Source organism: Mustela nivalis (genome assembly GCF_964662115.1).
Source record: "Mustela nivalis genome assembly, chromosome: 14".
NCBI classification, from domain to species: domain Eukaryota; kingdom Metazoa; phylum Chordata; class Mammalia; order Carnivora; family Mustelidae; genus Mustela; species Mustela nivalis.
Genome location: NC_139033.1, coordinates 33180877 through 33206386, shown reverse-complemented (window position 1 = coordinate 33206386; position 25510 = coordinate 33180877). Strand labels below are relative to the sequence as shown.

The 25510-nt window shown below is 34.6% G+C and overlaps 1 protein-coding gene across 9 annotated transcripts in view; it reads left to right on the top strand.

The window, feature by feature from the left end:
- RELCH (RAB11 binding and LisH domain, coiled-coil and HEAT repeat containing) overlaps positions 1-25510 on the top strand; it is a 107889-nt gene that overhangs the window by 73888 nt on the left and 8491 nt on the right. For 3 of the 9 annotated variants that reach the window (XM_082699372.1, XM_082699374.1, XM_082699370.1), the window contains 9 exons: positions 751-830; positions 2540-2646; positions 3625-3724; positions 8864-8946; positions 9723-9786; positions 11187-11325; positions 15046-15162; positions 19639-19727; positions 22885-22955. In XM_082699372.1, coding sequence (XP_082555498.1) covers positions 751-830; positions 2540-2646; positions 3625-3724; positions 8864-8946; positions 9723-9786; positions 11187-11325; positions 15046-15162; positions 19639-19727; positions 22885-22955 — 850 coding nt within the window. Of the gene's footprint in view, positions 1-750; positions 831-2539; positions 2647-3624; positions 3725-8863; positions 8947-9438; positions 9522-9722; positions 9787-11186; positions 11326-15045; positions 15241-19638; positions 19728-22884; positions 22956-25510 lie in introns of those variants that run through there. The other 6 variants (XM_082699373.1, XM_082699371.1, XR_014302869.1 and 3 more) reach the window with 4 other exon arrangements.

The following is a 25510-nucleotide window of genomic DNA, read 5'->3' as shown; positions in this document are numbered from 1 at the left end:
TAAATAATTTGGGAGTATGTAAAAGCAAATCTAAAGGACTTAAAATAGTGCCTAAGGAACAATAAGCAAGAGATGTTGGTACAACGAATAATGTCACACCATCTCTAGAAGTGCTTTTTTGAAAGTATCTACAGGTGATTTTATCTTCTCTTAAAATACTTGCAGGGTACTCTCCTAGGGTTGAACGCTTTCCTCTCTTCTACTGCTTTACTTAGCCTGAATTTTCCCATTGGAAATAATCAGGGCTATCTGGCTGAAAATCGCTATAGAAAATGGAGGAGGTGCTCTGGAACTAGACTGGTCCTAGGAAACTAGGTAGTATTTCATATCTAGAAGCAGATAAATAATACATACATAGGTGCCTTTTACCTAAGTGCCTTTAAGTTTTACTGTAAATTGAAAGTATAAAAATTTAAGAAGACCTGATTTTATCAATTGGCACTTGGGAGACTTCAAGAAAGCGCGGACTTCTGAATATGGAAAGGGAAGTACAGCATCTCATTTTGGTTATTAAAGTTCTTTCCCATCTACCAAAAATGTTTCTGCTAATGGCTTTATAAAAAGTACTAAGTTGTATTTTTACAACCACCAATGGATATATGTTTTAATCAAAATCATTTTCCTAAGTAATGATAATATTTATGTGTAAACCTTCTAGCCAGTTGGAATTTTAAGTATAATTTGTATTGTGACTTTTTGCTTTACATTTAAAATATGCTCAGATTTTTAAAATTATTTTAATGATTTTAGATTCCTCGGCAGGAAATGGGGTCCTCACTAAAGCTACTGTCCCCATTTATGCAACAGGAGTCCTTACATGTTATATTCAGGTAAGGGAAAAATTCTTTGACTAGAAAATATAAAGGCACTTTCTGTTTAGAAAGATACTTAACATTATGCCTTTTTAATGTATGTATAAATAAAAGTGGTACCCGTAAAGGAAAACAAAATTTAAATATTTGTCTTATTCAGTAAGTAATTTATTAGTGGAGAGCATATTTGAATAAGTCACCTCAGCTAGGGTGACCAAGCTTCAGTCTCCGTGTACAGTCTTAGGGTTTCTCTCTTCCCACGGGACCTCTAGAGCAGCAGAGCCAGACCTAATACATGGTGGCTCAGGGCTCCTAAGAGTGCAAAAGCAGCATCTACTAGGCTAAGGCTTAGGCCTAGAATCAGTGCATCACTTCTGTGCTGTCTCCTGATTATAGCAAGTTATACCCCAGCCCAAACTGAAGAGAAGGGAACTAAACAAGGACATGAATCAGAAGCTGTGGTTCATTGCAGGTCACAGTATAACAGACCACCACACTCTATTTAACCTTATTTTAAGGAAATAGTATTATGTTGTATTAAGGTTTATCAGTCATTTTTAAGTGTGAGGCAGTCTCACCAGTAAGGTGAAACTATAGATTCAGGATAAAGCATTTTTAGAGATTAGATTGTGAGGGGCACCTGACTGGCTCAGTCCAGCATGTGACTCTTGATCTAAGGGTCATGAGTTAGAGTCCCACATTGGTTGTAGAGATTACTTTAAAAAAACAATTTTTTTTAATAAATAGAAATCAGAGTGTAAGAATCAAAAAGGAAGGCCTTTTTTGCTGAGTTTTCCCTTATTAATACCTAAGGTTTCTTTTGTCCTTTGAATTCAAAGTAAAACAATTCATATTTATTGTACTCTTCTTCCAAAAACAGGTTTGAGCGATCTTACAATTTCAAAATATAGTCTTTTAAAAACACAGTAGTCTATATTTCAACAAGCATTTAGCTTCTCACCACTAAGACATTGCAAAGATAATTTTTAGGAAATGGATTTTCTGTTAAAGAAATAACTTTTACTAGTCTGTATTTAAGTATTTAGTGTCAAAATTAATGAGAACTGAAGTTGGTAAAAATTAATTTTAATTTTAAAATATGCCTTATTATGTTCTAAGCCAGGACTGTCTTATAAAATTTTTCGCAACAGCAGACACAATCTGTATCTGCGCTGTCCAATAAGGAAGACACTAGCCACATTGGCTATTAAGCACTTGAATAGTGCTAAGGAACTGAATCTTTTATTATACTTAATTTTTTAAAAAGATTTATTTATTCATTTGACAGAGAGAGACAGTGAGAGAGGGAACATAAGCAGGGGGAGAGGGAGGAGGAAAGGAGGCTCCCTACTGAGCAGAGCACGCAATGTGGGGCTTGATCTCAGGACCCTAGGATCATGACAGGAGCTGAAGGAGATGTATAAGGACTGAGCCACCGAGGCACCCTTATTGTACTTAATTTTTAATCTAAATTTAAATTTTTAAATAATCACATGTGGTGAGTGGCTACCATATTGGACAGCACAGGTCTAAATCTATGAATCAGGATAGTCTTTGTCCTCATACCACTGGGGTCATAGATATGCTGAATAAATAGCTTTAATTAAAATGCTTCTAAGACTGGATATTTCCCCATATTTGATGAAATTTTCTAATTTTGGTAGTAAATTATTATTTTAGTTCTACTTACTTGGTTAGAATTCATTATCAGTCTTTTTCCTCTGTAGGAAGAAGACCGAAAACTGTTAGTTGGATTCTTAGAAGATGTAATGACCCTGCTTTCATTATCTCATGCTCCTCTTGATAGCCTGAAGGCTTCTTTTGTGGAACTGGGGTAAAAATAATAGCTTATAGTTGTTGTTTTTTTTTAAATTTAGTGTTTTATAGTTTTTAACTTCTATGCTATTAAACAGTTTTTAAATTGATATAAAGTTTTTTAAATTGGATGTATGGAATACACAATTTGAGTCTAAAAATATTGGCATACACACCAAATCTTTTGGGTTTTGAGGCCTAAGATTTTTTGTTGTTGTTTCTGGTTTTGCTTATTTGTACATTCTCAATATTTTGTAATCAATACATTATAATAAAAGAATGGGGAAAGACTACAGATGTTTTCTTGGAAGTGGTTGGAGAAATAAAGTTCAGATTTGAAGAAAATTTAGTTTTCCAGGACTGAAAAAGGAGCCCCAAGTAAAAGCCAGTTCATTATGATTTCCGTAATCCTGCTCGTAATCATATCATTCAGCTGCTCTTATAGTTTTTCTCTGCCCTTAATAGCAGTACAGTCTTACATTTAGACAGGCTTCACAATTTATCCTTCCCTGTACATGATTTGACTTGATCTGATTTGATCCTACAGTAAACATACGACATAAAGAAGGACATGCGTTGCTTCCCCAATTTTTGTAGATATAGAAATTAAGCTCCACAGAGGTTTAACTTACTCATCTGACTCTTAGTCCAGTGCCCTATCTTTTTTTCCTCCTAGGTAAATTTTCTTTTTCTTTTTTTTTTTTTTTTTTTATAATAATTTTAACTTCTATGCTATTAAACAGTTGAAATTTCTGTCATAATTGCAATGTTTGTAGAACCTAAAACTATAATTCCTGAATATGCTAAAAGTTTGTGGCTTTGTGAGGTGACTTCCTTTTTTAAAGAATCTTGAATGTAACCTATTAAACCTACACAGAGTAATTTCATATGATTTGCCAATGTTTTTGTCATTAATATTACTTATAAATATAGTATTTTTCAGTACACCAGTAAGGCACTGTGGCGCTCACTTTTAACACCAAGTTTTTTCTTTCAGTGCAAATCCAGCCTACCATGAGTTACTGTTAACTGTTCTATGGTATGGTGTTGTCCATACATCAGCACTTGTGAGATGTACTGCTGCTAGAATGTTCGAGGTATGTAAATAAATACTTCTCTCGGGTCATATTATAATGATTTTGTTTGGAAGAAGGAGAAGGGAATGTTTTTTTAAAAAAGGTTTTGAATACTATGTTACGTTGATGTGTATTTTTTGGCAATAAACAGTATCTAGTTGTGTACTGTGTGATGGGGCAGAAACTTAGTTTTGATATATTTAAGGATGTTTTCTAGCCTTATTGGTTCCTTGGATGTTATTCTATTATCAGTTCTATTTCTTATATTTTCTTTTAAATCTTACTTAATTTCCATCCTTTATAAATCTTTCTGACTATACTTTTCTATTTGTAGAGATAAAACAACTACTAAAATAAACTAAAACAGTATAAGATATATTTAAAGTTGTAAATTATAGTTGGATTCATTAATCACATTAAAAAATCAGTTATTGCAAATATGAAAATATTTACTTCATTGACTACTTCTACTTATTTTCTCACGTGTCATATCTAGAATAACATCCCTGTACATTAACTGCCCATAGACTTATTAAAAGAGTCTGTTTAACTAGATTTTCTTAAATTGCCACCAACCCAAGTTAAGTATGAAAATTAAAATGCCTATCTTCTGAAAATTGAAATAGCCATCATAGGGGAAATTATTCTATAACCTACTTGATTATTTTATATTGATTGATTTATATCTCTAGAAGTTATATTTGATGGCTGACGTTGATACAGAGTGTTCCTTATCCTTTTTGCTACTGAGTCTTGCCATAGAGCCTGGGTTCAGTGTCTGTCTCTGCCACTTAGCAGCAAGTTCAGACTTCTCTGTGCCTTAGTTTCCTCATCTACACAATGAAGATGATAATAATAAGTGTCCATCTCAAAAGATTTTTGTTAATATGAAATCAATTTGTACTTGTAAAGCCCTTAAAACAATGTCTGGCACATATTAAACTAAGTAAATGTTAACTGTCATTAACATTATTCTTTTTTACTTATCATGCTATTTCACAAAGTAACATATAGTTTAGGGAACATATATCTATCTAAGCTAAAATTATCCCTAATATGCATGTGATTCTTAAAATATCTTAAAGCATTTATTTCCATAAAGAGAATTGGTTAATTCTGTCCTTTGGATAATTTTTCCTGAATTTCAGAATTTTTCCACAATTTAAGATAAATTGTCACTTGAAGAATAGAGCATTGGTATGTTTAAAATATGTATTTAAGCAAACTTTTAAATACAGAAAATAGATTTGTGAAATCTGAAGAAAATTCCAGTCTTACCAAGGAGGTTGAATATCCTCTGTCCATGTTAGTCCCTCCCATTATTATACATATTTGATCAAAAAAAAAAAAAACTAGGTTCAAGTGTTCTTTGTCAAGTTGAATGCCAAATTAAAAAAATCAGTTTGCTCTGTAATAAAAGTTCCTTGTGAGTATAAATAATTTTGATTATTCAGTATGCAGGGAAAAAAGTCATCCATGAAAAGAAAAAAGCATCCTTTTATATAAAGAACTGTCTTTAATACACTCTTCCCATAGGATTTTATTCTAAGACCCTAAAAGCTACTTCTTTCTCTCAAACCATTTATTTTTCAAATTATGTATGCACTGGCAAAATATGCCATATAAATGAAAAAATTGAGCAAATAAAATGAAACATCCTCTCCATTTTTGTTTTTTTTTTTCTGTCTTATTTCTCATATGTGGCTTTTGCCTGGCTTTGGTTTCTACGGTTGCAGTCGTGCTGGGCTGGAAGCTGTACCTGTGCTCCAGCAATTTTCAGTGTTCTTTCAGGTTGATTATGAACTTCTGAGTCAAATTTGAGAAATTTATTTCAGGATTTTTTCAAACTCATTTATGATAAAAAATTTTTCAGTGATCATGCCAGTAAAAGTCATCAGTAGAAAAAAATAAAGTTAGTTTTTTGGGGGAGCCTGGGTGGCTCAGTTGATTGAGTGCAACTTAGGTCATGATGTCAGGGTCCTGGGATAGGACCCCGAATCAGGCTCCAGCCTCAGCAGGGCCTCTGCTTAAGGATTTTCTTTCTTGCTCTCCCTCTGCCCCTCACCCTATTTGCTCTCTCTTTCTAAAATAAATAAATAGGGGCGCCTGGGTAGCTTAATGAGTTAAAGCCTCTGCCTTCAGCTTGGGTCATGATCTTGGGGTCCCTGTATCAAGCCCCACATGGAGCTCTCTGCTCGGCGGGGAGTCTGCTTCCCCTTCTCTCTCTGCCTGCCTCTCTGCCTACTTGTGATCTCTTTCTGTCAAATAAATAAATAAATAAATAAATAAAAGCTTTAAAAATAAGTAAATAAATCTTAAAAGAAATAGTTACTTTTTTGTACAATTTTTGAACAAAATCGTACTGAAAGAATAAGTATGTTTCATTAGGTTTTTTTAAAACTAATACTTCATAATTTACAATTGTGCTTGCTTCCCCCTGCCAATCAAGTTAATTCAAAATAAAAACGTAAAAAGCGGGACATTTATAACAAAAGAAAAATTTTAATGTGAGACCAGAAACTGTTGAGAAGAAAGCAAGAAATGGATATACCAAGGACATAATAGGAGATACTTAGTGACATTATATGCTAAATGCAGCTCTTAAGTTTTCAGACAGCAGGACAAAAAGGGGAAATTCAGTCTGTCATTGTTAAATAAGAGGTAGTATGTTACTTTTTGAAGTGACAGATTGTTATTGAAATTGATTTATAAGGAAACTGTCATATGACATAATGGATTTCTCAAAAGATGCAGAAAAGAACTTCATGGAATGATTCCTCATACTAGCTAAGCATGTAACGGTAGCCAGCTCAAAGACAACTGAGGTTTGTGAGACCCATGTGGCTGAGTCCGTTCTCTAACTGCCTATTGTCTCCAAAACCCTGGACAGGTTACTTAACTTCTTCCCTAAGACTTCGTTTCTTCATATATTAAAACACGGATATTAGTCATTGTACTTGGCTCACCAGGTTTAAGGTTCAAATGAGGGGCACTTGGGTAGCTCAACTGATGAAGCAGCTGCCTCCGCTCAGGCCATTATCCCAGGGTCATGGGATCAAGCCCTGTATGGGGCTCTCTGCTCAGTGGGGAGCCAGCTTCTCCCTCTCCCTCTGCCACTCCCCCTGCTTGTGGTCTCAAGTAAATAAATAAAATCGTAAAAATAAAAAAAGGTCAAACAATACATTGTATGTAAAATGTATAACAAGCGATAGCTCTTAAATTTTCCCTTTTTTTTTTCTAGCTTAATAAAGAAATTACTCCTAAAACTACAGAGTAATGAAAAATTAACTTGTCCCCTAGATTTCCCCCCCCCTTTTTTAAATGCTTTTTGGCTGGTACAAGATAGTAGAAACTTTAAAATACACTTTACTGATTCAAATCCAAGCTATCTTATTTATAAAGTGGTACAGAGAAGAAAGTTTTATTTAACAGTATTTGAACTTCTTTCCACTATTTCTACACTTGATCTTAGCCAAAAGGCCGAGAAGCGATTCTTTCCACTATTTCTTTCTGCTTGATATCTACTATATTTAAGGTGGTAGCGAAAGTTCTTTTGTCATTTTATTCCAGCCTAATTATCCATGTATTTTTATAAAAGTTATTTCAGAATGTGGAAGTAGATTTTAAAGTCAGTCAGTTGTTAAATAGAATTAAGAATTAAATTAAGGGGCGCCTGGGTGGCTCAGTGGGTTAAGCCACTGCCTTCGGCTCAGGTCATGATCTCAGGGTCCTGGGATCGAGTCCTGCATCGGGCTCTCTGCTCAGCAGGGAGCCTGCTTCCTCCTCTCTCTCTCTGCCTGCCTCTCTGCCTACTTGTGATCTCTCTCTGTCAAATAAATAAATAAAATATTTAAAAAAAAAAAAAAGAATTAAATTAAGAATCCCATGTAAAGTGAGTTCTGCTGTCTCTGATATGGTGTATAGGGGGAATGTGTTAACATGTTAACATGCACACAGTGTTAGGTTTTTGTTACTAAAAATTCATGGCATCATCCATCTTCCATGAGACCTAGATCTCGTACAAGGTGAACAGACTGATTAGCATTTAGGATTCATTTGTTTTTTAAATTCTGAAATTGAGAATGTAGGATTAGGATGTCGCCCTTTTAAAAACAATGTATACTCCCCAGTATCGTCCTCTTCTACTCTATTTAGGGTTGGTTGCTAAATGGATTATTTTATCATTAGAGCATAGAAATAGGTTGGTCTGACTGTGCTTATCATATTTTTCCTATTCATTTGAGCTCTTAGAGAAATGTAAAATAACTGTAAATGTTAACAACTTGGACCGGCCAAAACAATTTTTTAATTAATAATTTCTTCATTCAAATACATCAGAAATCTTATATCTTGGACTACTCATAATAATTAAACTCACATTTCTTGAATGCATGATATTTGTCAGATGCAGTCCTTAGGTATATTACGTGTAGTTAGTAGCACAATGATCCTTTAGGATAAATAACAATATCACCACATTCGGATGAGAAAACTGAGTTTCAAGAGATTATGTAACATGTCTAAGGCCACATGGCTAAGAGGAGAGGTAGAGTCTGAACCCAGATCCAATTCCCAGACGTAGTACTTTCCACTTAGGCTGCATTATGTCTCTGTACCTCAAAAGAGAAAACTGTAATGTAAAAGGTTGGGAATTGTCCTGGATTTTTATGTTGACCTGCCATGGAACAATCAGAGCAGTTCAGTGGTGTCTGCTGGCCATTTGAGTTTGGTTTAAAAACAGTCCAGTTTGTACCTTGTTGGTCATAACAAAATGACGCCAGATTTACTTCAACAATTTTAACCATAGAATCCAGTATGTATCTTCTTTTTAAGTTTAAAAAAAAAAGAAAAGGTTTTTTTTTTAAATTATATTTAATTGAACACAAAAATTGCCTGGATACTTTGACCAAAAGTACAAACTGCCATTGAATTGGTGACAAACTCTGTTTTCGTGGACTGCTAGGCTATTTAAGCTTTATTCTCTTCCTAAGCATTCTCTGCCTTTATAAAGCACTCTAGAAGCAATATTTGCTTAGCTTCTAATTTTGGTTTTGCTTTTGTGTTTTCTCTCTTTCTCTTGGTTGTTCCTTTCTTCTTCCCGTGGCACTGTTTGCTCTTTCCATGCATCACCTGTGAATACCCCCCACGCTGACCAATCAGCTGTTGGTGAAGGGGGTGAATGAAACTCTGGTAGCTCAGAGGGTTGTTCCTGCTCTCATTACTCTCTCCAGTGACCCTGAAATGTAAGTGTCATCCCTGCCTTTTACATTCAGCATCCCTTTCAAAATGTGCCTGTCAAGAAATAACCATCAGCTTTTAAATCCATTAAAGAATATATTTATCTCTTTAAAATAATAATATTGGATTATATTCACTTGATTTTAAAGTTTATTATACTGTTCATGTATCTCTTTTTTGAATGTCAGCCATCACATTTGGAGGCCATACATGAAAAGAATACATTAAAATCATTCTCAGTAAACATTTCCAAAACTTAGAATATGCTGATGGACTATTTCTTCCAAGCCAAGAAAGGATGCTCTGCTAATCTCACTAACATGTTGTTACCAGTAAGTATAGTGGCATGAACCAAAGGCTTAACATTTTAATGTCTCATGTGGGTGACTAAACCAAGAAAGACCAATGAGTCTGCCTGCCCATCCTCAGTCACAGCTAACCCAGTTCTCATTCCAGTTTACCAAACCATTTTTTATTGCATGTTGACTGGTTTACAGCTGACTCTTCGAGGCATGAGTGAAGCGTTAGTTGACAAGCGGGTTGCTCCGGCCCTTGTTACCTTGTCCAGTGATCCTGAATTGTGAGTTCCACAGACTGCGACCTTAAGTTACCCTGTCTGTCTTTTTGAGCATTCTTCTTGGTCTGCTTTTTTTTAATTTAATTTGTCATTGCTAGAGACTAATACAGTATATTTACCTTGTACTTACTTTGATATACATTTTAATAATCAGTTTTTCATCTCAAAGAAAGTTTCAGTTTCTTTCTTTTTTAATTCTAACAGCTCTGTCAGAATTGCCACAATTCCGGCCTTTGGCACTATTATGGAAACCGTTATTCAGAGAGAGGTAGGAAATTATTGAAATTTACTATCTGTGTACTGTTGAGGTGATGATGCATTACCCACGTGCATCCAGTGCTAGGGGGCAGGGAGCATTATACCTTTTAGTTTATCTCTCAGTTCGTTATGGGCCAGAGGAATATCTCAGTATGGAAAATATGAGAGCCTTTCCCAAAGTATATCTTCATATCCTAAGGAAATCTCCATCTTCCTCCTCAATTAGAAAAATATAAGCCAACTCTTAGATGTTCCATTTTAAGCTTAGCTGAGTATTGCAGTTTTGAATAACCTTTGAAGCAGAAAACCTTCTGTTCTCCAGTAGACTTCTAGATAGTCGACATAAATTCCTGATTACCAGTTTGCACAGATTTGAAGACAATTTTGCCAGATAACTTTAGGAACACCTAAAAGAAAGACCTATTTCAGTTTTATAAATGGAGGCTAGAGGGCACCTCTTTTCTCATAACCGTGTCACTGGTGCAAGTCTAGTGGGCTGGTAGCATGTCACTGCGGCGCATAGAACTGTGACAGCCCTCTGTTAGGCCTGCTTCAGGAGATTATCAAGTTCTTTCTCCCTAACAGTGTATTTTGACTTAGAATCTTGTGATTTAATTTCAAGTTTGTTACATTCTGTCTGCAACATTAACTGTAAGACACTTCTTAAAATTAGTATCAAAATTTCGTTCTGGACATGTCTTATACAAATGAAAAACTCTACAGATAGAAAATAAATCATTTGTGCACGTATTACATAGCCACTTAAATGGAAACAGACATTTTACCTCCCCCCAAAAAAGGAAACACTATTTTATGAAGTTCCTTTGTCATAAAGATTTTTTAATAACAAATTAAACAACTTAGTTTTGTGGGGGAGACGTTTTCCATCTTTTCCTTATATATTTCACTTGTGAAGCAACATTAAAAAGTGTCATTCTGCAAAGCTTGCAGTCTTGGCAGAATTTCAACATGTTCTTAAATCCTAAAATAAAAATGTCTTTTAGGGAAATGTGAGTAAGATATAAGTCATTAATGACTCACTGCTTTCAGAAGGTGAATAATTGGGTAATTTACACTGTGATTGGTTTTAAGAATTAAAATGTAGATACAAAATCATTATAAATTTATGTTTTTCTCTCTTGTGGGCGTTTTTGTTTTTACAGTTTGTTAGGGAATATTTATATTTTCAAGAAAATAAAAAAAAGAATTAACAAGCATAAACAAAAATATAAAAACTTTCCGAACCGAAAGACTAAATAAGTACTTGTTTAATTGCAAATTTTTCATGTCCTGTTGATATAAATCATTTGAATCCGTGTTGCAAGCATGATTAATGTATAACATTCTCTGTAACAACTCTACTCTATTTTTAATATTCTGTGAAATAACTGTACAATATCCAATTTTAAGTTGCTGGAAAGGGTGAAAATGCAGTTGGCTTCTTTTCTGGAAGATCCTCAGTACCAAGACCAGTATTCTTTGCATACAGAGATCATAAAAACATTTGGTAGAGTTGGGCCTAATGCAGAACCGAGGTTCCGAGATGAGTGTAAGTTACATTTTTCTACCTTTTTTTTCCTGAATTGTAATTTAAGATGAAAGTCAGAAGCTTCTCTCAGGATTTGTCCTATGTTAAAGCCCTTCTCCACTTTATCTTTCATATACTGAAAGCTAAAAGTGAACCAAATTTGACTATTGTGAACTTATCAGTAATACTATTACAGGATACTTTTTATACTATATACTGACTGCTGTAACACATGAAAAGTAATTCATAAACAATTTCAAGTTATTTTTAAGATATTTTAAAATAACTAAATTTCAAAATACTATACTTTGTTCTATTTTAAAACTTACTATTTAATTCTCATTTTTAAGGAAATGTTTATGTGTTTCTAAATCATGTTCTTCTTAAGAAAAATATGCTTTTCTTCCACTTGCCATGCCATTCAGCTATGATCAATGATTTTGTTTTATTGCACAGCTTGTTCATCTACTAATGATTTGCATAATTATCTGCTAAAGCATTTTCTTTAGTTTCTGTAGTATCTCTTTTACTGTAGGCCTCAGCCTTTATGACGGGAATTTCTTTTAGTGGCATCAAAGTATCCAGTAATTATTACTCCAAAAGCATATGTCAGTTATCACTGCTATACTTCTTTAGTCCTTTAATTTTTAGCAATTTGACATGCCCTAGAGAGGACCACAACTTTGGCTTCTTAAAGTCATTTTGGTTTCTAGAACAAAATTGTACTCTCCCACAGTCTAGTTGTTACATACCTGGCCTGATATTTTTAATATAAGTGTCATCAACAAAAAATATTGTTAGGAATTGGACAGCATTGTCCAAAAGGTCTTTCGAGGGCATAACACTTACTGAGCTACAGAAACATAATCTCAAAATGATTTTTTAATGGGTAATGTTGATGACATGAGAAAATAGCAATATTTCATGATTAGTTAACAGGAAAAGATTTGGCATTTTAGCTAGCAATAGGGATAGTTCCACATATTGTAACATCAGATTTATAGGCAATTCTAGTAAAAACTGTAAAGGTACTTTGACCAGCTTTGTTGAGGCTGTCATTGTTCTGAAGTGGAGAGACTAAGTCCTGGCTTTTAGATCAAGGAATTGGCTAAGTAGGCAAAGAGCCTTTGGTGTGTGCCCGTGTTGTCAAGTTAGTAACTCTCTAGAACATGGTCTAACCTTGTACACATTCAAAAGAAAGGTTTATGCATCGCAGAGAAGAAAGACATTTTCTTTTCATAAAGGGAATCTTGGGAATATTGACAATAGATGTTCCACTGCTTGAATAGGTGTAATAAACCACTTGTTATCCCTGCGGCCTTCTACAATTTAATGTATACCCACAGATACGTCTTAACACAATCTTCTTTCACATTCTGGTACAACCAGATTTTTTTTTCCCCCATTTAAGACAAAAAAACTTTTGTTTTCTTTTGTACTTATTGTCCAGTGGCTTTCGTTTTACTTTAAAATTTTACCCTGAGGACTTTAATGTACTATCTTAATAATTTAGTGGTAGAGTAGAAGTCATCTTGACAAGAATTCCATACTGATATCCATCTTTATTTATAGACCGTTGCTTTTTAGGAGTTTACAAGAAGGTCAGAGAATTGTTGAGTTGTAGTATCTTCCTTGGATTGGCATTTTATCTCTTAGAGATTTGTCATTCTATTTCTTAGAGAACAGAATCCAGTGGGCTTTTTTTCTTTCCCAACTCCTCATTATCACAGGACGTTTTGGTTTTGATTTTTTTTCAGAGGCCATTGGTTTTATTTGGAACACAATTCAATCTTCTGTTGTTGTTTCTTTTCAGCTTTTTTACTTTATAAAGCCCTCTGAAAATGTTCAGTCATATGCTGGAAATTTTCTAACATGGCAATTTTACATTTCAGATTAGTTGGGGTTTTTTTTTTTTAGACGTTCTTTATTTCAGTTCTGAGACCATTTACAAAAAGAAAGGATAAGTTTCCCTTTACTTTGGTTGTTGGATCTACCCCAGATATTTTTGGAAAATTTATTGAAATCAATTTTTATAAAGTCTCCTATGGATTGATTTTGTTTGTAGTGTAGACTCTGTCTAATCTGCCCTTAAGCAAAAGGCTTCTGCAATGACCTTATGTTATACATTTCCTGTTTTCTTTGCCCACTGCAGGTCAGTTGTAGTTAGTAAATCTTCTAACCATTTTTTCCATCTGAGGAGTTATCAGTTAAATAAATTAATTGCTACAGATATGGTAGCTAGGATACTATGTATGTAACAAAATGTTGAATTCTGTAGTAAATTTTTGTCTGTCTTCTGAGCTTTAGGAGGCTCTTAGATCAAGAGCCTTTAATTGGCTCTAGAGTTTAAAGTAACTTAAATAGATTGTTTTCTAGTTAAGCAACTTTAAGGGGTTATTGTGCAGTATGGTTATTGAGTTTCTAGGAAAAACATTAAGGGAAGGATTACTTGTTTAGGAGGTCAGAAAAGGAGCGGAAGGAATAAAGAGGCATGTGTCAATAGAAAAAGAAATTCAAGGAACATTCTAAAGGCTGAGGGGAAGTGAATCTCAAAGATTCTCTAGAGAGACTGTCTTAGACCCACCATTTTATTGAGGCCTAAGCGTGCCAGTTAGTGAATTGGAGTTTCAGTGAATTCAGTGGGAAATCAATTAATGTTTGAAGTTTTTGTCTCCCAGGTTTTTCCGAGAGCGCCTTTTAAGTATATTGTTACTAATTTTGATAAGTCAAAATACCCTAAAAATGGCCATTGTTAATTCATGGTTTTCATGGTTGGTTTGTTTGTTTCATTTTTGGGCCATTTACTAACATAAGTGTAAAACTTGTGATTATAATGTCGTTAATTAGGAAGCAGGAGGTTTTTCTAGGGGAATATTATGGCTTTCACACACATAAACTCAATGCAAACATGAAAGAAGTCACTGTAGTTGGTCAAAAGTATGTGCTTATGAGTGGTGTTTTGGGTTCCCTAACCAAGCAGAGATTAGAAAGGGGCCCTGTGAGCAATACTTTAATAGTCCCTGGCCCTGCAACCATTTCAAGGAACCCTGGTTTTACTGGGAAGTGGGATTTAGGAAACACAATTTTAGGCCCTAGAGGTGCTTATTGCTACTGCATTGGATATTGTTTCTTGGGCCATCACTTTTATTTTTGTACTAGGATGTTTATATTTTTGATATTTTATCTTATTCATTGAGACAGAAGGTGCTATTGAGCTCTTGAAGTGACTCGAACTAAATCATCGGTGCTATCTGACATTGGTCTTTCTAAGAATTTGAGAAACTAAAGCTAAGAATTGTTTTATGGAGTGAAATAATTTGATACTGAAAAAGAATAAGTATACTGTATTTGTCCTTTGTTTAGTAGCAGTGATAATACCTGATTTTTAGAAAGAAACTTAATTGTAAAGATAATAATAACACAAGAGGTCGATTGTTTACATTTGTTTATTTGGTTTTCATCTTTCAAATTGGGAAATTTAATTTCAGTGAGGCCAAATAACCTGTAGACACCCTCATATTTAGGTTTTAGTGACAGTGCTATGGTCTATTCCTTCCAAATGTTATTCTGAAAAACATACTTTCCTTTCTAGTAAGAAAAACTAAGTGAAGGATCTGAAATCATCCAGAATTAAAATGAAATTTAAAAAATTTTAAGATGAAAAAGAAATTGTTTAGTGTATGAGTATAGTGTGTAGAGTGTTTTAGATAAAAATCTAACAATTTCTTTTTCTTTTTTCAGTTGTTATACCACACTTGCATAAGTTAGCCTTGGTGAACAATTTACAAATTGTGGATTCTAAAAGACTGGATATTGCTACCCATCTTTTTGAAGCCTACAGTGCACTTTCATGTTGTTGTATCCTTGCTTTATTAACGTGTATCTATATTTATATAACCATTCTTACAGTGAACTTCTGTTGTTAAAGTTTGAAAGGTAATATTTTTCTCTTCAACTTACATAATGGTTATAGAAAATTAAAATTTGGTTTGACTTGCCCCACCGCGTATTCTAGCCACTCCTAATTTTAAAAGATGATTTTAAATCCTCTGTGCTTATATGTTCTATAATTTTGAAACACTGACAAAAGTTTGATCTATGTTAATTGGCAATGTAACTGAGCAAGAAATGAGTTATAGCTGAAGCTTCTCTTAATCAAAAGGAAGGAAGCATTGTATGTGTTCTGGCATTTAGGTTTTTCAGTGAATGTTTAACCATCTGTATCCTGTGAAATGCTGTGGAGAGCTATCACTCTCCATAGCGTGGAGGTACAGTGCCGACATGGCTGATCACCTCCAGTGACGGTAAACTCAAAGATCATCTAACCCATGTCAACCACTACATTTTATTAATGATTAAACTTCAATGATTAAACTAAAGCTTAAAGCCATTAGTGACTTCTGTTTTTTATAGTTGAAAGCAAAACTGTGACTAGAACAAAGAACTTGAGCTGTCCTGTTACATGTTCTCTTTACTATCCTTGACCTAGTAAAATAAAACGAAGAAGGAAGTAAAGATAAAGATGGGCAGAGTGAGCGCCAGCTTCTCTGCTTTCCCATTAAAAGGCAGGCGAGGGCAAGAAAGAGGAAATAAGAGATTGAAAAAGGAGTGAAAGGCTGAATATGCAAACAGAACTATAAAAGTACAGGCTAGCAACCTACTCAGAGAATTCTGATTGTAACAGAAAAAATTACAGTAGAGAGAGGTTCCTAGGAGAAAACAGAGGACAAAGGAAGGTTCAGGATTAATACTTATTGTTCCATATTATTATATACCAGTTTGAGGTGATAAGTCAAGTGAACAAGTAATTTTAAATGAAATATATATGTTCCAAAATACCACTGATTGGCACTGGATTCTTGACTGGAACATTCTATCTAGTGGGAGGTCTTAATTTGAACAAATTAAGTAGGGAAAGTAGAAACATAGAGCTGTTAAGGAGCTATTTGTCCTTTGGGATATGTTAAAACTTGAGGTTGGATGAGTAGTTGAGAGCATTTTATTTTTAGGAAACGATTATAGATTACCTGTTCATGTGGATGATGTAAGCTGTGTTTTTTATAATACAGATTATAAAGTGGCAGAGACACCATATTTTGGTAATTTTGTACTTCGACTATCCATATATCTTCTCTAAGTTTATTTCTACTAAAAGGAGAACTTACTATTATTCTTGATTTATCTTGTTGGCATTTTCTACTTAGAGAAGCTAGAGGAAGCAAAAAGAGGAAGTGATATTCCGAACTGGCGAGGAAGAACTCTTTACGAATGGAGAAGTAACGAGACTCTTTCAAGAACGTAATAATGGCATGTCAAAGTTTGTATTCCAAAGCAAGAAAATACTGCTATGCTTATAATTTCCCTAGACTTTGTGAAAATAGATGTTTAGAAACTGAAGCAAAAAGTTATGTATATCCTTGTATAGCACAGAGTTTCTAAAGGAATATGCCTCAAGGGAAACTGGAAAGTCAAAAGATAAAAAATTGTAGCTATAAAACCAGATATTCCAAGTAGGCAAGGCAGTGGCTTCTAAAGCACATAGAATCTGTGCTTTAGAATATTATTGTGTGTTTAAGTGTGCTCACAATAAAGAATAAATATAATTAAGTCTTTACACCAATACAGTAAAGGGAAGAACATCTGAACAATAGACCCACTTCAGTTACTTAAAGTGTTAGTTCTTCATGAGTCATAACGTATACTTTTGTCAACAGAGTGCAGTATGGCCACAATAAAATCACATTGTTCTGTGATCCAAATCTGTTCTGAGGTTCCATTGAATTCTGAGCTGATAGAGCACAAGAATATTCCTTTCAACACTGACATCATACCTTAATAAGGACATGGAAAAACTATAGCTTTTAACATTAAGTATAGTAATAAGTATAGTAATAAGTAAAAAAATCATGTTTTTAAAAATTCAAAGAATTTAGAAATGTTTAACCCAAAGAAGAGCTAGCTTGGGGATGAAAAAATAATTCAGAAAAATTATTTTAAATGCTGTTACATAGAAGCAAGTTTAGGCACACTGTGTAACTCAGGTATAGAGCTAACACTAATAAGAAGGTTACAAAGAATCTGATTTTATAAGAAAAACTTTCTGGGGGCGCCTGTGTGATTCAGTCAGTTAAGCATACACCTCTTGATTTCGGCTTGGGTCATGATCTCATGGGTCACAGAAGCCCTGTTGGTCTCTGTGCTCAGCACAGAGTCTGCTTCTCTCTATCCCCCTCTCCTTCTGTCCCTCTGTGCGCTTTCTCTCTCTAGAATAAATTAGTCAATCTTTAAAAAAATCTTTAAGAAAAACTTTCAAATTTAGCTATTTAAAAATGGAGTGATCTAAACTATGAATGTCCTGTCATTATTAGCAGTTAGAGGGTTTTTGGCCATCATTCACAGATGAGATAGGGTAACATAATATCAGATAGGATAAAATGACCTCTTTAAGTTTCCAACCCTTAAGAAAGATTGTGTGATGCCATAGGGAAAAGGTATAAATGACCAGTGAGTAGAAAGAGGAGGAGATGAAACTATTTACCTCCAAATAAGGCCATCTACAGCTTCTTAATCCATGCCCATATTTCTGTAGATCAGACTCTTTTTTTTTTTTGAGAGAGAGTGAAAGAGTGTGAGCCAGGTAGGGGAGTGGTGCAGAGGGAGGAGAGAGAAGCTTAAGGAGGCCCCACAGCCAGTGGAGAGCCCAATGTGAGGCTTGGCTTCATAACCCTGAGTAGATTGGTTTCATGATCATGATCCGAGCCGAAGTCAAGAGTCAGTGGCTTAGCCAACTGAGCCATCCAGGCACCCCAGTCAGACTCTTAACTACTAATTGAAGGGTCCCTCACAGTTACATGTTGGTGGTGCTTTCCCAAGATCTAGAGAACAAGACTACATAGCCATTATGTTGCAGCCCTCTCTGGGACTATAGGGATTAGTTCAACCAAATGATGTCTATATTTTTAGTCCTTCTAAATAATAAGTCACTCATTATAGGAGTCTTATTTACAAATAGTATTCAAAATTGTATTTGTTTTATGTTTATTTAGGTCATAAATACATATTTTTTTCCAAGATTTTATGTATTTGAGAGAGAGAGTGAGAGCAAACAAGCACAGGCTATGAGAGAGGGAGAAGCAGAAGGAAACTCCCCACTGAGCAGGGATCCCAATGCATGGTTCCATCCCAGAACCCTGGGATCATGACCTGAGCCAAAGGCAGACACTTAACTGGACTGAGCCACCTAGGCGCCCTGGTCGTAACTGCACTTTTAAGGCAGAAGTTATATATTATTACTGATTTTTTTAAATTAATGAAATTCATTATAGCTTCTTTTTCAAAAAGACTAGTTAACTCATCTTTATAAGGGAACTCACCTGCATTTTTCACTTTAATATGGTATATAGAACACTAAATAAGAATTGTTTTTAAATGGCTAACAACTATGATAAGCTAAGAATGTGCTGTGAATAAACAAAGGGAATTGTTTTCTTGAGAAATATACCTGCTTTCTTCATCCCTCTGAATGTCAGGATAATCAACTAAAATTCTGAAGTGACCACCAAATACAACTAGTACTAAACCTATGTTATTATAGTAAAAGTTCTCTTATCCAATTCAGTTAGGACCAACAGTAGACCAGTTTAATAGGATGGTTAAAGCAGGAAATCAAGAAAATGGTTTATATAACTTACTTTAACTTAAAATACATAATCTTTCCTTTACCAAACTTTGGATGTGGGACTGAGGTCTTTCTTTTGTGTGAGTCTGCTTCCTAGACTTAAATATTATCTTCGTTAGATAAACCCCACCCATAATATAATTGTGATTTTCAGATTAAGTTTCTTTAAAGAGGATTCAGAAACATTTTAAATACTGGATATAGACCTTTTTTAGTTTTTTTATCTTTTTCCTAATCTTTTACAGTTGTTTTACCCAGACATAATTAAATAGCACCATTTTAAGCAACTGGCTTTTACCAGTTCTTTTAAACTTTTCAACTTAGTTGTCATGGAAACATTAGTTTTCTTACTTTTCGTACTCATTTAAGCATCCAACTAAATTACACGATTTAATTTTTACACTTACCGCATGCATTTACATAATGTAATTAAATTATGTAGTGTTACAATAATGAAGACCACTGACATAAAAGGATTTGTGGGGTTAAACACAATTGACTCTTGGTAAGTGATTAACTCAACAAATGAGAATCATGCTTGAGGGAAACCTGTTTGCTCTAAGTGATCTGCATGCCTTAGGCATCATTTTTATTATTTTGTTGTTCTTTTGTACATACCAGTTTGGTTTTTAATTCCCTTAACTGCCTGTCTCAAGTCATTTCAGAGGATTTAATGGTTAATCACTTTTTACCTGGCCTCAGATGTTTACGGACTGACATGGAACATCTTTCTCCAGAGCATGAGGTAAGCCTCCATGATGATTAAGCCACTGTGATGATCTGTGCCAACTTCATATGTTTTACTCTCTCCTCTACAGACTTGCATTCTTTATGTGAGGCACGATTATGATACGCTGTGCTTACTTCTTTTAAATCTAGTTTTTTAAAATCATTTTATAGCTTTACTTACTGGTTAGGAGATCTTGGAAAACTCCATTAACATCTTTGATCCTCTGTTTAATTCTGTATAGTTGGGATTACATGATGTCATTCACTGAATGTAATTAGAATCTAATGAGCTAATGTACATGAAATGCTTTTTAATCTGTAAAATGCTAATGCAATTGGATCTCTGACCATTAACTTTCTTAGAAGCCAAGTTTGCATTTTCTGTCTCTCATTTCCTTATAACTCTTTTATTCTGTTTGTCTTCTCGTTTCCTCCAAAACCATTTATCATTTATTTCCTATTCTGTATTTTCACCCTGTTTTATCTACCCATTATCATGGTAGGGGTTTGTTTGTTTGTTTGTTTGTTCTGTTTTTCCAGCTTTTTACAGAGGAAGCTTAGATTATTTACTTTTAAACTTTTCTTTTCCGAATTTAAGGCTCTTTGTATTCCTTTAGCCACATCCTGTGCATTTGCTACATTGTATCTTCATTATCATTCAGTTCAAATTGGATTCTCATTTCTGTCATTAATTGATCCATGGGTTTTGTTTAATAAGGTAAATTGAGATTTAATTCTCCTATGTTTTTATCAGTTTTTTGTGGTCTGCTTCTTCTGTTAGCTCTTAAAATACCTATTAAAATTATGATTGGGAATTACCTTTTTCTCCGTGTAGTTTTTTCCATCTTTGCTTGGTATATTTGTAGGTGCCTTCTATCAGGTTGAGGAGGCTCCTTTTACTGTCAGCTGGTTGATGCTTTATCATGAAGGAGTCTAGAATATTGTCAGATGGTTTTTTTCTTCCTTAGTTGAGAAGATTTACGTGGTTGTTTCTTTTAATCTCTTGATTCATTGTTTTACACTAATGGATTCTTAGACATTAAATCAACCTTTGGGTTATTAAAATAAATCTACAATAAATTCTTACAATAAATAACATTTAGTTATGGTGCATAATTCCTTTTATATGAAGTTGAATTTGGTTTGCTAGCATTTTGTTGAGGATTTTTGCATCCAAGATGAAGGCTAAGCCTGCAGGACAGAAGAGACGATATAAGCCATATTTCACCACTCCGTTAGGGTCGATTGCACTGAAAGTAGGAGTGGTTAAAAGTTGTTCAAAGGATCAGACTCCCAGATTCCCTTTCTGACTTTGGTAGAATTCTGGAGCTTTACTTTCTGAACTTGGGTTATATCACATGTAGCTGAGAACAGGAATGAGTGCTGTAACGAGAAGGGGGAAATTAAGTGAAGGCATAATGATGGGAAACTTTGTTACCTTTCCCCTTCTTGGGTCCAAAAATGCTGGTAGTCGGGATTATTCCCACAGGGGAAGGAGATAGACAGAAAGTTTGTTTGTGCCCAATTTACCTTAAAGTGAAGTTACTCATGCATGAAGAAAATTGTAATCAGCACTTTAGTGCTCCAGTCTTTAGTGGACATCCCAGGACCACCAACCATTTGAGGAAAACCCTCTAACATCAAAGAGATGAAAACATACATGCAAGAAAGAGGGTACTGGAGGATACAGACAATTCTGGGAACAGAAGAAAAAGTACAAAAAACTTCCCCCAAACACAATAAAGCAGAAATTAACTAAACAAACAAAATCTATAATCTGTGAGATGAGAGAGTGGAAAATCAGAAAAGATTCAAAGAGGATTAATTTAGATCTAACATGCATATGACAAAAGTCTCATTTAGTAACCAAAGTCCTTACTGTCATCTGCAAGGCAGTCTAAGCCCTGGCTCCCTCTCCCTGCACATCTCAGACCTCATCTTCTACCCTCTCCTTTGCTCACTGTGGGCCCACCAGTCTGGCCTCCTTTCCTAGAATGTGATAGGCGTACTCTCACCCAGATGGAGCCTTTGCTCAGCCTTTTCCTGGTGTCTAAAACACTTGCTCCTTCATCTCCTTCATGCTTTTCCTTAAATGTCATTTCCATGAAGACTGCTGGGGATACCTCCATGTAAATTGTAACATTCTTCACCTTGGCCTCCTAGCACCCTATGTTTTATTCAATACTCTTTCCAAAGCCCTATCACCTTCTAATATACTACATAACTTGCCTATTTTTTATATTTATTTTCAAGAAAAAGCTCTCCATAAGGTGGGAATGCTCTCTGTTTTGTTTGTGCATTCTTTGTATCTAAAAAAGTGCCTGGCACATAGTAGATGACAGTAAATATTTGTTGTTTAGTGACCTCCATGCCCGAACATGGGCCAGGAATATTCAGGAAGACATTCAGTTTCTGGTGTGGTTACCAGCTTAGAGGAGCAGCTTAGATCCCTCCACCCTTTCCATCACTCACTCAGTCTTCCTGAAAAAATGATGTTAACTCTTAGGTGCCCATTGTATTCCCAGTTACACTTTAGTAACCACAGACCTATACCTGGTCCCTGCTTTAGACATTAAAATAGAGCATCTTACTATTTGCAACGTGGAGAAAGCAAAGCAGCTTTTACTGGGAAAAATGTGTGTGATCATGGAATAAATATATGTTAAATGTATAGATGTACACCAATTTTATTTTTACCATTAGATGGTAGGAAAAACTAAGGGAGAATTGAAGTCAGAGTTAGGAAGGTTAGTGAAAATCAGAATCAGTTATTGGGTTATATGATTGAGGTCCTTTTTTATTTTTAAGATTTTATTTATTTATTAGAGAGAGAGAGAGATCACAAGTAAAGAGGCAGGCAGAGAGGGAGGGACGCAGGCTCCCTGCTTGCACCAGAGAGCCTGGTGCAAGACTTGATCCCAGGACCCTGAGATCATAAATGAACCAAAGGCAGAGGCTTAACCCACTGAGCAACCCAGATGCCCCTGATTAAGGTCTTTTAAAACTATTTCTGCACGTAATGTAGCAATCTAATGTGAATTTCTTTAACAAAGTGACTGCTAAAACTTGACACTTTTAATTAACACTAGTTTGTGGTAATACTAAAAGTTAAATTAAAAAGTTTAGATTAAATAATAGTATTTCACTAAAGTCATTTTTTTTTTTTAAATCAGGTCATTTTAAGTTCCATGATAAAAGAGTGTGAACAAAAAGTAGAGAACAAGACCGTCCAAGAGCCTCAAGGGTAAGACATTAATTTTCTTTTTAAGACTTTATATTGACCGTAATTTCTCTATCTAAATTTTCTGTAGATGGGTATGATGTTTTATTTTGTGTTACCCTTTAGTCACTTTTGGAAGGTAAGAAAATTATTTAAATCAGTGGTTATCAAATGCTAGTTTATAAACCATGTATCAGAATTATCTGGGGAATTTAAAATTTTCATCTCTACCCCGTGCTCTGTGCCATCCTCTCAACAGTCTGATTCAGCCTAGGGATCTGTATGTTTAAAAGCTAAAAACAATGGGATAGGTAGCCGGATTTGGAATCACTGGTCAAAATAGTGTCTTAGAAATTTATGACAAGAATTATAAGGTGTAACTTGATTCACTGCGTAAAGGATTGTAAACTCGTGAATGTTCTCCTAACCAAACCAACTTGAATTCGAAGATTCATTGAAGTTAAAATACAAGCATAGATGTGGAAGAGTAAAGGTGGGCATTCAGGAGAGGAAGTAATTTACAGATAGACTGTGTGTACTCTTACCTCTTATTCATGTAACCTTGAGCAGTTAATCTTAAATGGACTCTGTTAGGCATAAAAAGCTCAAAGGTTTTTCCTTTATTAAGGTGACTACTAGGAATAAGGTGTCATCCTATCAGGCTAGGTACCCAGACACACACTTACCTCTCCACACCCCCAACTTCTTCCACACACACGTAGATATACAGTTTTTTATTTCTTACTGTGTGTCAGAGCCCTTTCTTGAGCCTCCTGGGATGTTAGGAACTTTCCTACCATTGTAGCCATGGAGAGTTAAAAAACAGTAAAAATACTTTGATAGACTTCAATTCTGAACACATAATCTATAAAATTAATGCCAAAGCAAATGCTTCTGTTCATTTGTCATACATTTAGTGTTAAGATTATCTGGTGACTTATCAGTTGAAAATGTAAAAAGTTTGGGTACAAAATTAAGAAGAAGTATATGTGAAATGCATTCTAAATGAAATTTCATTAATTAGCATGCAGAAATTAAGAAAAAGAAAAATACCTTCATAACTTCCCAAGACTGCTTCAGTTATATGAACGTCCTTTTAAAAAAGTTTATTTTTATAATCATATTTTCCCATTATTCAAAACTTCTATATTATTTTTTTTAACTTTTAGATAATTGCAAATAAGCACAGAATAAATTATGCAGTGAATTCCCATGTGTTCATCCCTCAGCTTCAGTAATTATCAACTCATGGTCAATTTCATTTCATCCATCCCCCTCCTATATTCTGGTATGCATTTCTGAAAGACCAATGCTATTTTTAGAAACATAAACATAATGTCATTAAAACCAAAATAACTACTTCTTAATATTATCAGTTATCTGGCCTGTGTTCAAATTTCTGATTGTTTTATAAATGTTGTTAGCAATTTGTTGGTTTTTTTTTTCCTTTACAGTCTCTTTCTTTGAGTCAGGATCCAGAATTCCATTCATTGCAACTAATTGACATGTCTCTTCAGTCTCTTTTAATCAGTAGGTTCCCCTTCTGTCTTGTTTTTTTCTTCATGTACTTATTGAAGAAATTGAGTCTTTGTTCTGTAGAGGTCCGCACAGTCTGAATTTGGCCGATTGCATTTCCCTCTTGTTGTTTTAACATGTTCCTCTGTATTTCCTAAATAAATTTGGTGGTTGGGTCTAGATCTAGAGGCTTCATCATATTCAGTGCATATTTCTTTATTTTGCAAGACTGCTTCGTAGGAGGAGGTGTGTTTTCATCGTGAGAGAGACAGTGTCTACTTCTCTCTTTGTTTCAGTGGTATTAGCATCTGTTAATGATCAGTACCTGGCTCTACTAATTGATTAACTATTACTAAATATATTACTCTAATTCTGTCATTCCTTCTACATTTGTGAGCTAGAACACTTCAGGGAAGAAACCTTCCCCCATATGTATTACAATTACCCGGTGATACAGTTTTTTATAGTAAAGGCAAGGTAAATGTTCATTCTTTCACTTTACTTGCCAGTTTTCTAAAATAATGAATTGATTCATCTTCTGATGGTGACTGGTTAGTCACATTTGCTCAAGTATCATAAACTCATGTATTTTCAAATACCTGATACAATTCAGTGTATTGTACTTAGTATCTTTTGATGTCCAAAGTATCCCATCTTTGGCCATTGTAAGGCTTCTCAAGTTGACTTCTCAAGCCCTTTCGACATCAATTTGTAAAATGGAATGGTATGGAGGGAGAGAGAAACACTCTAGGATATAAATAGTTTTGCAGATCAGTCAGGTATAAGAGGTTCTGCAGACGCAGAATAAGAAACGGCAACTGGTTTGATATGAGTTACAAAAGAAAGATCTGAGATTTCCTTGAAAACTTGCAGGAAAGGGATAATATTACCTTACAAGGCAGCCCATTTTTTTTTAAACAACTCTATTTTTTACAGATTACTCTTATCCTAAGTTAGTCTCCCTTCCTATTACTTTTCCTCTCTAAAATGGGTTTCATCATCTGGCAGAGAGATGGGGGGTTGTTACAGACCCCTTTGTAAAACTGATAAAAATGTAAACTTTC